Source organism: Lagenorhynchus albirostris, chromosome 15 (genome assembly GCF_949774975.1).
Source record: "Lagenorhynchus albirostris chromosome 15, mLagAlb1.1, whole genome shotgun sequence".
Classification (NCBI taxonomy): domain Eukaryota; kingdom Metazoa; phylum Chordata; class Mammalia; order Artiodactyla; family Delphinidae; genus Lagenorhynchus; species Lagenorhynchus albirostris.
In genome coordinates this window covers 63,587,859-63,603,692 of record NC_083109.1, presented here as the reverse complement: position 1 = coordinate 63,603,692, position 15,834 = coordinate 63,587,859, and the positions used below count along the sequence as shown (strand labels likewise).

General features: G+C 47.6%; 2 protein-coding genes across 4 annotated transcripts in view; one reads left to right on the top strand and one right to left on the bottom strand.

Moving 5' to 3' along the window:
* XYLT1 (xylosyltransferase 1) overlaps positions 1–3,874 on the bottom strand; it is a 317,259-nt gene extending 313,385 nt beyond the window's left edge. For both annotated transcript variants that reach the window (XM_060122535.1, XM_060122536.1), the window contains exon 1: positions 3,493–3,874. In XM_060122535.1, coding sequence (XP_059978518.1) covers positions 3,493–3,840 — 348 coding nt within the window. In that variant the 5' untranslated portion in view covers positions 3,841–3,874. The remainder of the gene's footprint in view (positions 1–3,492) is intronic.
* A 593-nt stretch (positions 3,875–4,467) lies between these two features.
* Positions 4,468–9,077, top strand: LOC132504848 (uncharacterized). Of its 2 annotated transcripts, none has more exons than XR_009535128.1 (5): positions 4,468–4,739; positions 4,829–4,958; positions 5,063–5,237; positions 5,375–5,514; positions 8,446–9,077. XR_009535128.1 is itself a non-coding variant. In XM_060122537.1 (5 exons), the coding sequence occupies exons 1-5, from the start codon at positions 4,608–4,610 to the stop codon at positions 8,858–8,860; spliced, it is 978 nt and encodes a 325-aa protein (XP_059978520.1). In that variant the 5' UTR covers positions 4,468–4,607; the 3' UTR covers positions 8,861–9,077. The 2 variants fall into 2 exon arrangements, 1 of the variants encoding a protein (XP_059978520.1); XM_060122537.1 differs by having other exon boundaries at positions 5,389–5,514.
* Positions 9,078–15,834: the final 6,757 nt, after the last annotated feature.

Sequence of the window (15,834 nt, the reverse complement as noted above, 5' to 3'; positions counted from 1 at the left end):
TTCTCTCTGGTCTCAAAACATTTGGATAGAAAGAAAAGCTACGCCTCTGAGGCTGTTAGAACCAGAGGCGATCTGGATACAGTGAACCAATTTTTCAAAGTCACTGCCAATGTCTGAAAAAGTCCTGAGTTATCTGAGTAATGTGAAGTATGAGGAATTTCTGCCGAAAAATCAACATTTCAAAGGAGTCAGACAATACAGAAAGTCCATTCTACTTTAAGAGTGTGTGAGTGTGTGTGTGTGTGTGTGTGTGTGTGTGCGCGCACAATAAAAACTTAGGTTTCTTAAATGAAACTTACTGGGTAATCGTTTATCTAAGGGCACAAGCAATAAATGTTGAGGACTTCAGAGGATCACCGGGCGCAAAGGGAAAGAAAATAAACATTCGTTACATTAACATACAGTTCTCTTTCATTCTCCCCAAAATTGATTCAGAACCTGTAGTGTGATCTTTTTGACACTCTCCTCAATGTTTTCCCTCCCTTCATAAGTGAGCCCATCTGTTTCTTACATTCTGAGATGACAATAAAATCCACAGCTTACTGGAGACCCAATGAAGGGATGAGTATCACGGCCGCAAAACTCAGCTGCCATCCACCCAATAATTCTAATATGTAAGAGCTTTGACAGGGGTGGAGAGGAAAAGGGGAGCTTGCAGATCTTTTAGGGATATGCCCGGCTCGCCGCCACCTGCACTCTCTCTGGCTCTGTCTGCTTGAGAAACTGGGTGTTTCTTTTTGACTTCTTAAAATGCACCAAAATTACAATCAGGTCCTTCCATTGGGGTACAGCTCCCCAAACATAAAAGGTACAAGCTCTGGGAGGGTGAACACAAGGAAGCAGCAAGGTCTGGTTGAGAAAATGCTCTGTCCACAGCACCTGCCTGACACTCCTTGGGACACACCCACTGCCACTACCACCAGAGCCACAGAGTCCCTCTGCATCCCAAAACCACAACTGTCCTCCCCACCTGCATCCTCTGCAGAGCACAGAGACAAAGCATCATCTCCCAAGCACGTGCCTCACCAGCTCTTTATGAGAGTCATCTGGAAAATCACAGGGAATTTTTTTTATGTCCCACTCCTGAGTCTCCCGCCAAAGCATCACACACCGGCAGCCTCGGCAGGGTTTGCAAACAAACCATATGTTCTGAGGGCCTCAGTGGCCTGCCGCAAGGCCTGGTCCTCTCCTCCCAGCCTGCAACCTAAGCTCAGACAACGCCGGACTTTGGGAACAGCCTGCCCCCTTCTGGTCTCCTTGAGCTCCGTGGAAGGGCAGGGCTTGGGTGGGCACAGCTAGAGAAGGACAGACCCCCAGCTCCACCCGGCAGGTCTGTGCTGTGATTTCAGGATCTAGCAGGGCACTGGGGTAGACGTCGGGGAAAGGAAGAGAGAGGACACAAACAGATAAAATAAAGTACAAATCCAGGAGAGACAGCAGTGAACAACCGCATGGTAGACAACCACAAAGAAGGGAGAAGGGCAGAAAAAACAAAATACAGCTATGTCTATATCGGAAGAAATTGAGACACCGGGAGATGTGTGTAGGGGGATAGTCACTGAACTTACAGGTGACAGCAGAGTTTCAGAAAAGCAAAGCAACTCTGCTGCTGGAACTGGTGTTCCAAAAGGAATAAAAAAGGAAAAGTGGCACGCTCCCACTTACCTTCCCAATTGCAAACCTCAGTGCAGCTGAGCTGGGGGATGAGACAGTAAGACACAGAACTGAACGCACAAAGAGCAGGTGTGGACATAGGACCCAAAATGTCAGGGATCCAGGAAGAAATCAACCAACCAGGCCTCCTTCCTTCCCTCCGCTTGTTTCAACAGGTGGTATTTGCCTGGAAAGGCACCTCCTGATGCCTGTCCGGACCCCCGGATGCAAAGGGTACAGTAAGCCCTATGCCTCCCACGTGTTCCCCAGGCTAGTGGTGCATGTCCTGACCCCCTCCCACCCCACCTCCCCGCAGGCCTCCGAATCTAGAAAGAACTTCTAATTGCGTTTCTTCTATCCACTCCTGGAGTTCAAAGGCAGTGTCTGAGAGTACTCTTTGCTATAAATAAGAGACATTCGGAATGTTCTGGTTCTCCATCAGGAATCTCACTCCACTCTCCTCCCCACAAATGGGGAAAAGATGTCTCTCCCTGCTACCCACACAGACCAGCCAGCAACGTGAAATGCCATCGCATCACGTCTTGGGCTGGCTCAGCCCACAGGTACAAAGAGCAGCGCTGTGGCAAAGAGGGTCGCCTTGACTCCAAAGAAGTTTAGCAGATCAAAGAGCATCTCGCTGTGTCTGAAGGCAGCCTTCAGTGAAGCCTCCCAAAGTGACAAACGACAGAGACATGCATTCAACACCTGAGAGCCTGAAACTACCCCCTGGTGTCTAATGTCCGCAAGAACTGGGAGAAACTCTCTAGGCAATCGGAGTAATGAAGATACAGACAGACACACAGCACATCGTTATGCCTCAAGACAGACACGCCCACAGGGTACTGAGACCCTGGCCCGAAGTTGGGGACTCTGACCTCTCCTGTGTGGTCCTAGCTCAGTGGGCTAAACAAATCAGCCCAAAGAAGGTGTGAAAGTCACCCCTGGAGAAGTTGGGGGCAGGTAGAAGACACCCTGATGGCCCCAGAAGATCTGCGTAAGGAACAGTTTCAGAGCCTGGTCTGTTCACACCCAAGGAGGGCAAAGTAAACCCACAGAAGCCTAAGTCGAGATGATGTGATCTGACACACAGCTGGTGACAGGAATTAGCCACACACACGAGACAGAGAGCCAAACACAACCACCTAGGAGAAGGGGCCATGCCCTGACACTGGAGAGAGGGCACCAGGACAGGGCAAGGTTAGACACGGGCAGGGTGGAGACAAGAGTCTCAGACTTCCAGGGATGGAAGACAGGAGACTCAAAGTAAGACCAGGCACCCAAGACTGAGTCTTGACTCCGGGGCACGGCTGAGGACTTGGGGCACCGATCCCAGACCCCCTCCCTCTCAGGCTAGGCAAAAACAACGAGGCAGCAAGCTGAGGACTGAGTTGCCTGCACCCAGCTGGGCAAAATCCAGAGATGCGGTGAGCACCACCGCCTAGAGCAGCAGCTGAGGATCCCGGCACGGTCCAGGCACTCAGACCGGGAGCGAGGCGCCAACACCCACATGCACAGAGCAAGTCGGGGCGCCCAGCGAGAATGACGGGGTACAGGGGCCCAGCCAGGCTCCGGTAACCCCCAAAGCGCCTCCTCTGGAGATAACTTCCCCAGACCCCAAGGGGGCAGTCCTCAGACTCGGGATGGGGCAGCCCTCGGCCCCTGAGCCTGGGAAGGGACCGAACCCCGGCTTCCAGGGGAAAGAGATGTGGAGCCAGCAGGCTTGGGGAGTCCCGGTCTGATGAGCGGGGTTCAAGGGCTGGGGGGCGTGGGGTCGGGCCGCCTGCCCGCTTGCCTCCCTCCTTCCCTCCGGGACGCGAGCCGAAAAGGCATCTTACTTACCAGCGCCCGCGCGGCCAGTGCCCCTCGGCTGGCCGGCTGCTGCGCGCGGGGTGCTCCGGGGCCGCCTCCTCGCGCCCGCGCCGGCGGCCCCCGTCCTCCTCCGCCTCCGCCGCCTCCTCCTCGGGCTGCAGCCGGCTCGGCGGGCAGGTCCCGGCGCTCGCGGCGCGGGGCCGGGGGCGGCTGCTCCGCGCCACCGACCGCTGCACCCCCGCGGCGTTCCCCGGCCCCGGAGTCGAGGCTGCTGAAATTCCACACGACCAGCGTCTGCAGCAGCAGCACGGTGAGCGCCGCGAGCAGCGCCGAGTGCGAGCGCCGGGCCAGCCTCCGAGCGCACGGCGCCGCCACCATCTTCGGAGCGCGGCGAGCGAGCGGGGCGCGGGGGACCCCGGGCGCTACGGGCCGCCCCCGCGCTCCCCGCGGCTCCCGCGGCCGCCGCCGCCGCCGCCGCCGCTCAGGCTCCCGCTCTGGTCGCCGCCGCCGCCGCCGCCGCCGCCGCCTCGGCTCGCCGCCGCTCCTCCGCCGCCGCCGCCGCCGCCGCCGCCTTCACCGCCGCGGCGCGGAGTTTTCAGACGGGCAGGGACCCGGACGTCACCAGGAGGAGGGAAAGGCGGGGAGGCGGGGAGGCGGGGAGCTGGAGGCCGCGGAAGGGGGCGGCGGGCGCGCGCGCTCGGGCGGGGCGCGCGGGGAGGGCGGGGGCCTAGCCCGCGGGGCTCCCCCCGCCCCGCAGCCCCTTGCCTGGGCTGGGGGCGCCGGGGGTGGGGAAGAGGCTGCGGGCAAGCGGGCTGGGGTGGAGAGGGGTGGGGCCTGGGGGCGGAGCACGGGAGGGAAAAGGAGGAGGGAGAGGAAGGGGGTGGGGGCGAGCTGAAGGGGCCCACCCCCCACCCCCAGGACCCGAGCCGGAGTGGGTGGGGGAAGGGGGACAGTTCCCGCGGCCGAGAAGACGAGGAGGGGTCAAAAAAGCAGGGGGAGCTTTGGGTGAGGGTCGGCCCGCTCAGAATCTAGGGGAGATCGGGAAGCTCTGGTGGTCCTAAGATCCCCTTCCATGTGGGAAGCAAGCACGAGGCAGCTGAGTGGAGCGGGCTCTCCGCCCGGAGTTTGCGGTCCAGGTGTCTTCTATGAGCACAGAGACTGCTTGGCAGGTGGAGACGGGAGAAACGTGTCAGGAATGTGTCGTCCAGGGAGGGGGCTCACGCTGCGGATCCCTGGATCCCTGGCTTGAAGGGGCAGGGAGGAGGCTACAAATGAGTGTGAGTGACTTCTGAATCACACCCCACCCCCTAGTGCCAAAGATGTACTGTACTAAGTGCTTTATTGAGTCACTTCTCTGATCCCTAAGGACGAACAAGCCAAGAGACTTCCAAACCCAGTTGGCAAGCAAGTGCTTTCATGGGGAAAGGGAGACCCAGTGGAGTTTCTCAACCTTCACTGGCTGCAAGCCCCAAAGTCTGGCCCCTGCGTTCCACCAGGTCCATTCTTCTCATCCACCCTGAAGCTCGTCTTCCTGACTGCACAGGGCCCACCTCCTGGGGGAACAGGTCTTGCCTTCTAAAGTGGAGTTCTTTCCCATCAGGGCTGGACTGTCCTGGTGACCTTGAGCCAGGAGGACTCCTCCCTGGGCCTGAGCTTCCTCCTCTGCCAATGACGGTTAAGGCTGACGATCCCAGCGGCCTCAAGTTTCATAGTCAGCCTTCTCTGACTCAGTCTTTCCCTCCCCTGTCCTCTTGCCCAGCAGCCCTGAACACATGGTGAGCGGATAGAGGGAGTGGGTGGCCCAGACGGGACTTAGCACTATCAGAATACAATAGCAGATCAAATCCCCAGCTTGTCAATCTTGGACTCGGGGTGAACGTTTGGCATCTTGTCCACTGTGTTTGTAAACCAGATCCTAATTTTAAGGGAGGAAAGAGAAGGAAAAAAGAGGATCCATCAGAGGAGGCAGGGAAGAGATTGTTTCATCCACTCAACGACAGTCTGTGGACATCAAGCTGTGTCAGACACTGGGCGAGGTGCAGGAATCCAAAGGTGGGTAAGGCTTCATTTCCCCTTCAGCAAGCTTGGGGTCTAGAGGAGCCTGATGTGCACGTCGGTCGTTAACAAGCAGTGAGGTCAGTGTCACTTTGGAGATGTGCACAAAGTGCTATGGGTTCATGAGGGTGGGGCAGGAGTGACCACCAAAAAGATGCTTTCTGGATCCGTGTAATAAGCCAGCCCGCTTCCCTGAACTGGGCGTGTAAAATGCCAGCTGGTGGCGGGGGGCGTGGTCTGAACTTCAAATGAGACTCAGCCTTCAGATTACCCAAGCCTGGCCAGCCGTGGAGCCAGGCACAGAGGCCTCCCCCTTGCGCTTAGCCCACCTAACCAGGAGTGAGCTAGAACAGAGGCGCGCTCCTATGGCCATGCCACAAGTCTCTTGTCATCTGTTTATCACCTGGGAATATTTTGGTTACAAGTAATAAAGCATTTATTATACCTTTAAAAATAGAGTTTGCTGGATCATATAACCAAATGTTCTAGAGTAAAGATATCAGGTGAAGTTTGATCCAGCAAATCAGAACTATGACCTAGGACTCTTTTACTCTCCATCTCTCCTCTCTGCCTTTCACGAGATCTGCTTCATACTGAGGTCCTCTCTTCATGTCACAGCCAGACATCAGTTAATTGTATCCTTTGTTCATTTCTAGCCGAGGAGAAGGAGGGTCAGTATTTCCCAGCATTCTCCTCAAAGGTCCAGATATTCTCTCTTTTTGAACCAGCTTTAGGTCATAGGTCACCCCTAAACTAAGCACTATGGCCAGAAAGATAGAATGTGCTGATCAGCTTGGCCAAGGTCCCATATACCTCCTCTGGCACCGGGGCGAAGTCAGCTTCCCTACAACCACCTGGATGTTCTATAGGGATCAGGATCTGACAGGAAGGTGGGAATAGGTGCCGGGGAGGCTGCTTCTACTCTATGCAGCCACTGTGATGCTTACATGACCTTGGGCAAGCCACTCCTTTCCCAGGACTTCAGTTTCTTTCATGCCAAATGAAGGATTGGATGAGATGGTCCCCAAGATCATCATGTCATGTCCCCAAAACTCTTCCTCAGCGTCTAAAGAGAGCTTTTCAATCCAGCAGAGGCTGCCCTGGAGACTCTTGTCATCCCTGCCCTCTGGCCCGTCTTTGCTTCAACGGCTGTGCTGCGTTCTTCCTCTAAGCAGCAATGATGTTATCTGCTTCCTCCACGTGATACGTTTAACCACAGTCCTTTGGGGCCCACACTCTGGTTCAGCTCCCTCGAGGGCCACAGGCTGAAGGAGTGAGGTTAAGGATCCAGGCCCCCAAGTCCCTGGAGAAAGAGAGAGTGGTTTGTTTATCTCAACTCCTAAAATGCCACATGAAAAAGAGGTTTAAAAGCTCCGGGCAGGTTATGGGTGCCATAAACAGCTTATGTGAGGTTTTTAGGATGAAAAAATCACCTGAGATAGAGGAGCGGGAAGGCAGAATTCTAGGGCCCACCTTCCTGCCCCAGGGCAGACGAGCAGCACCCCAGGCACCTTCGTGGAGCTCAAGCACTGCCTGAGACTCCGGCGGCAGCAGCCATTAGCAACAGCAGCAAGTTTCTTGAGAATTTTTAAAGCTCATTCAGTCGTTCAACACAGATGTATTGGACCCTATTATGTGCCAGGCGTCATGCTGGGCAGGCGGGATATAGAAATGAAGAAGATTCCCTAAGGAATTTTTCTTTTTAAGTACGGTTCTTACTCTTGCATTAACTGAGAGCCAGAGCTCAAAAAAGTTCCAGCTGATTTGTGGGATTCCCTTCCCTTCCCCATCCCCAAATCTTGTTTCATCACTGCTTTCCAAGGAGAGGAGAGAAAATCAGTGAATCAGTAGTTTTGAGCTCCTGGTTTGCCCAGCACTAGGCTCGGGGCCGAGAGGGAAATCGGGAGGAGAGGCGGGGCACGGTCTTCACCCTCAAGGAGCTGTCAGATTGCCAGCTCTGCCGCTTTTTAACTGAGACTTTCAGCATCAATTGTTCCCTTCTTTATGCCTCAGTTTTTTCATCTGTAAAATGGGGGCATAATAATAGGGCTTTTCTCATAGATTTCTTGTAAGGATTAAATTAGATAACCCATGTAAAGATTTTTTTCTATAGAGACTGGCATACAGTAAGTGCTCAATAAAGGTAAGGCATTATTGATTTCATTTATAACAGTAAGGCAGAGTCGAAAGATATAAGAGGGAAAAAAGCATAGTCAGGGAAGGCAGCCTAGAAGAAGTGGCACTAAACCTAGTCCTTGATTTTGATGGAGGACTGCCAAGTACCCCAAGGGCGGGGAGCTGGTCTCATTCTTCTTGGCTCTCTCTGGCACTTTCCATAGTGCAGGGCACTGAGTCAACTCTGGTTGAGCAATGAACACAATTGACAGGCGTGCAGCTGGAAATGAGCCTAGTGTGTTCCTCCAGCGGCAAGACAGCTGGCGAGTGGAGCTTGGTACCCACAAGTTCGCAGACCCCATCACAGCAACTTTTTAGTTGTATGATTTGAAGCAAGTTGTTTAACCAGACCTCAATATCTCCATGTGTAAAAAGTGAAAGAGAGTAATACCTATTTCTTAAGTTTACTAGGGGGCAGGGACAGGGAAGCGGCGTCATATATTTCCTATAAGATGTTGGCACTGACCAATGGCAGAGTTGAAGGAATGTTAGCAGGCTGGTCTGTAAGGAAATGCTCTCCCCTTCTCTCAAGTAGTTCTGGCAGAAGGTACCAGAGACCTAGGGCTTGACATGCCTTCTTCTGAATTTAAATAAACTTCAGCCTAAGAATAAATTTAGTCAAATATGTGGTTATTATTTTTTAAAATCTTAAGCATGTGCCTGTTTCTTTTTGGTTTACTAGAGGCTTTTTTTACCCAGACTCTACAAATTGACCCTGACTTTGCTCTTAAAAAATTAAAAACCTCCCCCTAGGTTTCACTTCTGCATCATCAGAAGTGAAATCATCAACATGGGTCACCTGTTCCTGAGTGTCAGCAGGAGAGTTATGCATGGAACATCCATCTTCCCATCCCCAGGAATTCCCAATTCTCTCCAACAAGTGCATGCAAACACCAGGGTTCCAGGGCACTTGGAGGTCAGAAGAGCCAGGATGCCCAAAGCCCCTCCCTCGGGGCCCCCAGAAGCACATGAAGCCATGAACACGCATCACCTGTACCACACCCCCCCCCAACCCAACCCAAGAGAAGGAAACAGCCTCTGTTCAGACCACAGGCTTAGGCAGAGGACATGCCCCGCCAGACTCCCAGCTGTGCTTCTGAAACCTGCAGCTTTTCCAGAGAACCATCCAGCCACTGTATCAGCAGAGGGAGCTCTAGGTAGCAAATAACTGTCCTCTGACAGCAGACAGTACTTTCCTGTAGAAAAGATTTGTAGGAAACAAGGAAAAGCAGGGGTCCTAAGTGGAGCTGGCGTCCATCCTGTGCAGAAGAAAACGCCACCAATTTGCAAGGGTAGCTTGGGGGGTGGGGGTCAGGGCTGGGTGGTGATCCAGGAGAGGAAGAGACACCAGCTGAGGAAAAGATGCGTGAAAATCACCACACTGCTTAGCGGATTATCTGACCTTGTTCTGTACCAGCCCTTTGACCCACTTCTAGACATCTCACAGCCTTTGTACTACCCTCTCAATGATGTGATGTTTGAAAAGGGGACACACTCCAGATCCAAGTCTTAGACTCGTTTGGCAGACTTCTTTTTTTCTTTAAAATAAATGTTTATTTTGTGTGTTAGTGGTGTGCGATCTTGTCCCTAGGGCTATAGGCTTAGAACTGTGGGAGGACAGCCGTGATGATAGTGGTGATGATAACGATGGTGATGGTGAGAGTTAAAATTTTTTGAGCGCTTACTATGTGCCAGGCCCTGTATCGATACTGTTAACAATAGTAGTCACCAAATATTTATTGCGAACCTACGAGATACCCAGGATGGTGCTCATGTCGGGGCATTCAATGCTGAATAAAACATGGAAGGCCCCTGCTCTCCTGGAGATTGCATGCTAGATTCTAGACAGCAGATGGGACCAAGATAAGTAAATAAATATGTCAACAAGTAATGTCAGAGAGTGATGAGTGTTCCGAAGAAAATTAAAAGGAGCCACCTGCTAGAATGACCAGAATAGGGCAAGTTTAAACAGGCTGGCCAGGGGGCCTCAGCAAGGGGGTTACGCTGGAGTGTTTCGTGAACTGTCGTCTGACTTCTTTAAAGCACCATGATCTGTCGGCCGAATAAGTATCAGATCTATTTTTTCAAACGTGTATACGTGCTCTTGTAATGTATAAATGACAAATGCCACTTAATTCATAGTAGTTCTTTTGTCGTTTTGGATGATTACTCATTGTTGAAATTGTTGAAAACTCAACAATTTGCGTGGTATGATGGGGGGATGGAATGAATTAGGAAAAAGTTCATTTAAAAAAGAAAAAAGTTAAAAGGATACCATCTTACCAAAAAAACATCTGTAACATCTTATGGAAAAACCCAAATGAACCTTTTGGCCAACCCAATAATATTACACCTCAATCTTTTTTGTCCAAACACCCTTTTGTGCTATTAACTTTACACTCATGCCTCTCAGAGGTTCTCTGTGTTACCAATGTTTCTGTCTAATCCCTGTGTCTTTAAGATGGTAGGTTTTTTACCCCAAACTCTTCTCCTATCTTGTTTGCAGCCTCTGTTCTGCACCCTCGTCTCAACCCATCTTGTACTGTTGTTATTCCTCAGTGTCGCTCAAGTCTCTTTCACTTGTATAACTCAGGAATCCATTTCAAAAAGGCTCAAGGGAAAAGGGCATTTATTGGAAGCCTCTTAGTTCTTCTTCTGGGGTTTTGTCTTGTTCCTTTGTTAGAAACATATTCCTCTGTCTCCTAATTTTGCCTAATTCTCTGCATTTATGTCTACATATTAGGTAGGTTTGTTACATTTTCCAGTCTTGGAGAGGTGGCCTTATGTAGGATACATCCTATGAGACCCAACAGCATACTCTCCTCTGGAAACAAAAGCTGTATATTCTAGGGGTGCCTGCTATACAGGTTGTATATTCTCTTCTGTTGTGGAAGTGCCCACTGCTGTTGGCACACTGGTGGGTGGGGCTGGCCCCTGGCCTGGTTGGCTGCCAGGCCCTGCCTCATGCAGAGGTTGCTGACCTGCAGGCGTTTTGTGCCAGGTCCCAGGGTTTTGCCTATGGGGCCTATGTGGGCTGGGGCTGGTGCCAGACTTCTGGTGGATGGGTCTGTGTCCTGTGGCAGCTGGCTACAGGACCAGGAAGGTCCAGGGTTGGTGCTGACCCACTGGTTTGGGGGGTCAGGTTCCCAGAGCAGCTGGCTGGGGGTACTAGGGGGCCTGGGGCTGGTGCCCACCTACTGGTACTCCAATGTTGTTTAAACAATTGCAAATCATACACAGTGATGCTGAGACTTGATCAAATGATAGAATCACCTGGAGCTTTTTTTAAAACTAATGATGTTCAAACCCCATCCACAGAATTTCCTATTCAATCCCTCTGGGCTATGCCAGGCATCAGCATCTTTTTTTTTTTTTTTTTTTTTTTTTGCGGTACGCGGGCCTCTCACTGTTGTGGCCTCTCCAGTTGCGGAGCACAGGCTCCGGACGCGCAGGCTCAGCGGCCATGGCTCACGGGCCCAGCCGCTCCGCGGCATGTGGGATCTTCCCGGATCGGGGCACAAACCTGCGTCCCCTGCATCGGCAGGCGGACTCCCAACCACTGCGCCACCAGGGAAGCCCCAGGCGTCAGCATCTTAAAACAGCTCTCCAAATGATTCTAATGCGCAGCCAGGGTTGATAACCTTGACCACAGAAACCCACTTCTGATGGATAGCACCAGAAAAGAAAACTATAAATTTTACTTATGAATAAAGGCAAACCTTTTCACTAAGCTATTGGCACCAAACGCATAAAGTGTTATGGCAAAGGAGAGCTTATTCCAGGAATTCAAGGCTTGTTTGGATGAGGGAAGGTATCGACATAATATATTAATTACATCAATATTAAAGGTGAAGCTGAAAAGCCATTTGAATAAATTTGGCAGTCATTTCTAATAAATCAACAAGTAAATCATTAATAGAAGGAAATCACCTAAATATAATTTAGGCTAATGAATAAAAAACCCTATTCCAAATGGTGAATTATTTAAATAGTTACAAAAGTTCTTGCAAATGCATTAAAATAGGAAAATAAAATAAGTGTAAGCATTGGAAAGAAAACTTTAAACTATTTTTACTGATGGTTTGGTTGTATACTAAGGAAACTAGTAGACTTTAATAGAAATTAAAACAATAATCTTACTAGAATCAATAAGAGTGTTTGTAAGATGACTGGAAACAATAAAACTATATAAATATTAATAGCTTTTCTCTATACTAACAATAATGACTTTGAAATGGATATGGGAGAACTTAGATGGAAAACATATCCCAATCATGATAGCACCACCATAAAATAACTTGGGGAACAGTTAAGAAGAGAAGCTCAGGAATTATATGAAGAAAAGTATTTTTAAAATAATTTTCACAATCATTGAATTTCATAAAACAAGATTCACACAAATGGAAGCAAATACCATATTTCTGAATGGGAAGATATAAAATGCAAATATTACCAAAGTTAATAAAATTAACTTAAAATTTCAGTATCAATTAGAATATCAACAACTTGCTTTTAGTGTTGAAGAGAGGGAAAGTAGGAGACTAGATTAAACAAACGGAAGAGGAGACGCCCTAAAATAGCCAATAAATAAACAAGTGTCAAGGATAGACTTGCCTCAAGTTATATCAGAATATAAGTCAAGCTTAATAAATATGTTATTGCTGGTTTAGGAATAGAAAAAGGTAGATCATTTAGATCTCTTACAGAGAACTCCTTATATGACAAAGGTGATGTTTGAATCCAGTAGGAGAATATGGTCTCTTTAAAGTATGTTGCTGGCCCAACTGATTTTCCATTGGGAAAAAATAGTGTTGAGCACTTATATCATGTACAAGAAGATTCCAGATGGATTAAAGTCTTGAATATAAGTAAAACAATAAAAATGTCAGAAGAGAAAGAAAGAAGAGAAAGAAAGAAAGAAAGAAAAAGGAAGGAAGGAAGGAAGGAAAGAAAGAAGAAAGGAAGGAAGGAAGGAGGGAGGGAGGAAGAAAAGAAAGGAAGAAAGAAGGAAAGGAGAAAGCAACTCTTTAAGAATAAACTACAACAGGAGGATGGGGAGGTCAGGCAGAGCTTGACCTGAGGGAGGGAAAGACACTTTTGAATAAATTGAGCCTTATAAACTGGGAAAGAATAAGAAGGATGCTTAGTGTGGTGAAAATATTAATGGCACAGTTGACAACTATTGGGTAACATAAAGGGAGGCAAGAATTCTACCACTGAACCACCAGTGCCTCAGCGTGGGTAATATAAAGGACGGAAGTACAGATTCATGCTACCACATGGAGGAGTCTCAGAAACGTGCTCAAGAAGAAGCCAGACACAAAAGTCCATATACTGTGTGATTTCATTTATACGAAATGCCCAGAATAGGCAAATCTATTAAAACAGAAAGAAGCTTAGTGGTTGCCAGAGGCTGGGGAAAGGCAGGTACAGGAAGTGACTGATAATGTGTACACAGTTTCTTTGGGGGATGATGGATATGTTCTAAAATTAGATTGTGGTAATGGTTGCATAACTGTAAACACACCCAAACAGGTGCATTTTACAGTATGTAAATTAAATCTCAATAAAGCTCGTTAAACCACAGAGTAAACCACATTTGCTTACTAACTTTGCAAAACATAGGGTACCCTATTTCACCAAGGATATAAGGCTCAAATGTCCTTTTTCCAGAATTGGCATATACCATTTCAAATAGGTCAGTTGTCAGAAATCTAAATGGAAGCTCAGTACATCACCATCACCTAAAACTTCAAGTGTGCGTTACCTTAGCAAGAGGTATGGCTTGGTGATTAAATGTGCCTGTTCTGGAGGCAGACCACACTGGGTTCAAATGCCAGTCTCGATACGTACTCCCTGTGTGGTCTGTGGCCTGTTTCCTTATCTGCAAAATGGGAAGAATTAAATGAGGTGATGTATATAAATAATTTAGGTAATGTCTGGCACATAGTAGGTGCTCAATAAATGTGATGGTGTTGACGATAACGGGGTGGTGGTGATTAGGATTAGAGCAGGGAAAGAATCTGAGAAATATGTATAAATATGTTTATTTTTATTCATTCTAATTTTTACTTATATGTATTTTTTGTATACATAGATAATTTATGTTACCATTCACACTATTATCCGTGGTGAGTTATCATCTGGCAAATTAATTTTGTCAAGTTCCACAGCTGCTAGAGAGAAAATCACTGGCTTCTCCCAAAGTCATTTATTAAACCGGAGAGGAAAATATGTGGTATCTTCAAACTTTCTAATCAACGTGCCAAGGACAGATGGAAGGAGAACTAAATGCTGTTTGTAGAGTCTGAATAGCACCCCTCTAAGTTCCTTTGTAGGTGGTGGAAGCAACCTCTCAGCAGCTTGCTTTGGGAGGACCTTGCATATACCAAGGTTCCACAGTGATGGGAAAGGAAGACATCTCTATAGTCTAACACAGTGATAGTGCTTTGGTTTTTAAAGGCAAAGAAGGAGATGTATTTCTTTGTAGGGTGCAAAGTGCAAATTTTTATTGAAAAATCATGGAATAGAAAGGACTCGTGGGTGCCTTTTGGTGTGCTGGAAAAGTACTACACCTTGACCTGGGTAGTGGTACCCGGATACATGCATAAAGAGTAGTTTAGCTCTACCCTTAAGATGTGTATACTTTATCACTTTATGTATTTTATATCTCTGAGAGAGAGAGAGACAGAGATAGAGACAAAGAAAGATTTGGAATCTACCCAAGTATTCCAAGGAAATACTCATACATTCATATATACAGAAAAAACCTTATATACAAATATAGTCATCATAGCATTTTTTACAATAGCAAAACATCAGAATCAACCTAACATTGGACAATACCATCTAAAGGTTAAGTAAATTATGGCATATTCACTTATTGGAATATTTATACAACTAAAATGTGTGTGGAGAGTTTGCAAAAACATGGAGAAATGCTATGTTATAAAGTTAAATTGGAAAAAAAATCAGAATGTAAAATCTTTACGTATAGTACGCCAACATAATTGTGCTAAAATATCATAGAAAAATGACAAGAGGGAAATACTCCAGATTTTAATACTATCCTCTAGTGGTGAATCTATGGATGACGTTGTTTTCTTCTTTCAAATTTTCTGCATTTATAATAAATATGTTTAATTTTCACAATTGTATAAATGTAATCAATACTTTTAAATTTATAATAGAAAAAAAGCAAACATTGGACCGGGAATCAATCTTGCAGTGACTAATAGCATGGGATGTTTGGAATTGCAGACTTGTTGTCAGATGCCGGTCTCTTTACTTTAAAAGGGCAGTCATTCCCATGGCTAAAACCAATTTCCTAAGGAGACCACCATCAGCTTCAGCGTTACAGCTCGGTAGTATTCTCCTGACATACAGTTCAGAGATGTACCACCTGCTCAGAAAATAGTTGGTTATGTTCTACCAATTAAGGATTTCTCCTTTGTTGCCAGAACAAGTGCTTCAGAAACTTACACTTCTGGGAAGTTTCTGTGCAGCCAGCACTAGACTAAAATGCTGTAACTTAAAGGAGATTTAATATCCCAAGATGAGATCATACCAATATACATATTTTCAGAGGAGGTTCCTTTGAACCTATAGTTATGAGCATTCCAGGTTTCCTCCAAAACCTTCAACCACTAAGGAAAGATCCACATTATGGGAGGAGGAACTTGGAGGAATTTGAGCTTGATCATTGAGTAAGATTGCTAGTGAAGACATAGGTGATGACAGTATTAACTAACCTCACTGCATTTATCCTTTAGTCATCCATTTATTAAGTATTTATCGAGTACCAGACATTGTGCTAAACTCCACTATTTTTAAGCTTACACTAGAGGTTAGCAAATAACTTTCATCTTGCACGCCAAATTTGATCAGTTGGTAGTGGTGGCCTAGAGTGCTCTGCTGGAAAAGATTCTGGGACTGTATCCAGACTCAGATGAAAAGAATAATGATCGATTAGTAATGTCTGCTATTATTGTGGACAGGGAAATTGTGTTTTATGTGCCATGCATTTGCCATACCTGCTGGATTATTTCTGCCAATTTAATGATGGTCACTTCAGCCTTGACACATGCTCTATATCCTACAGGTTGAAAAAACCAAGTTCTATCCAAGTTAACATCACTGGAG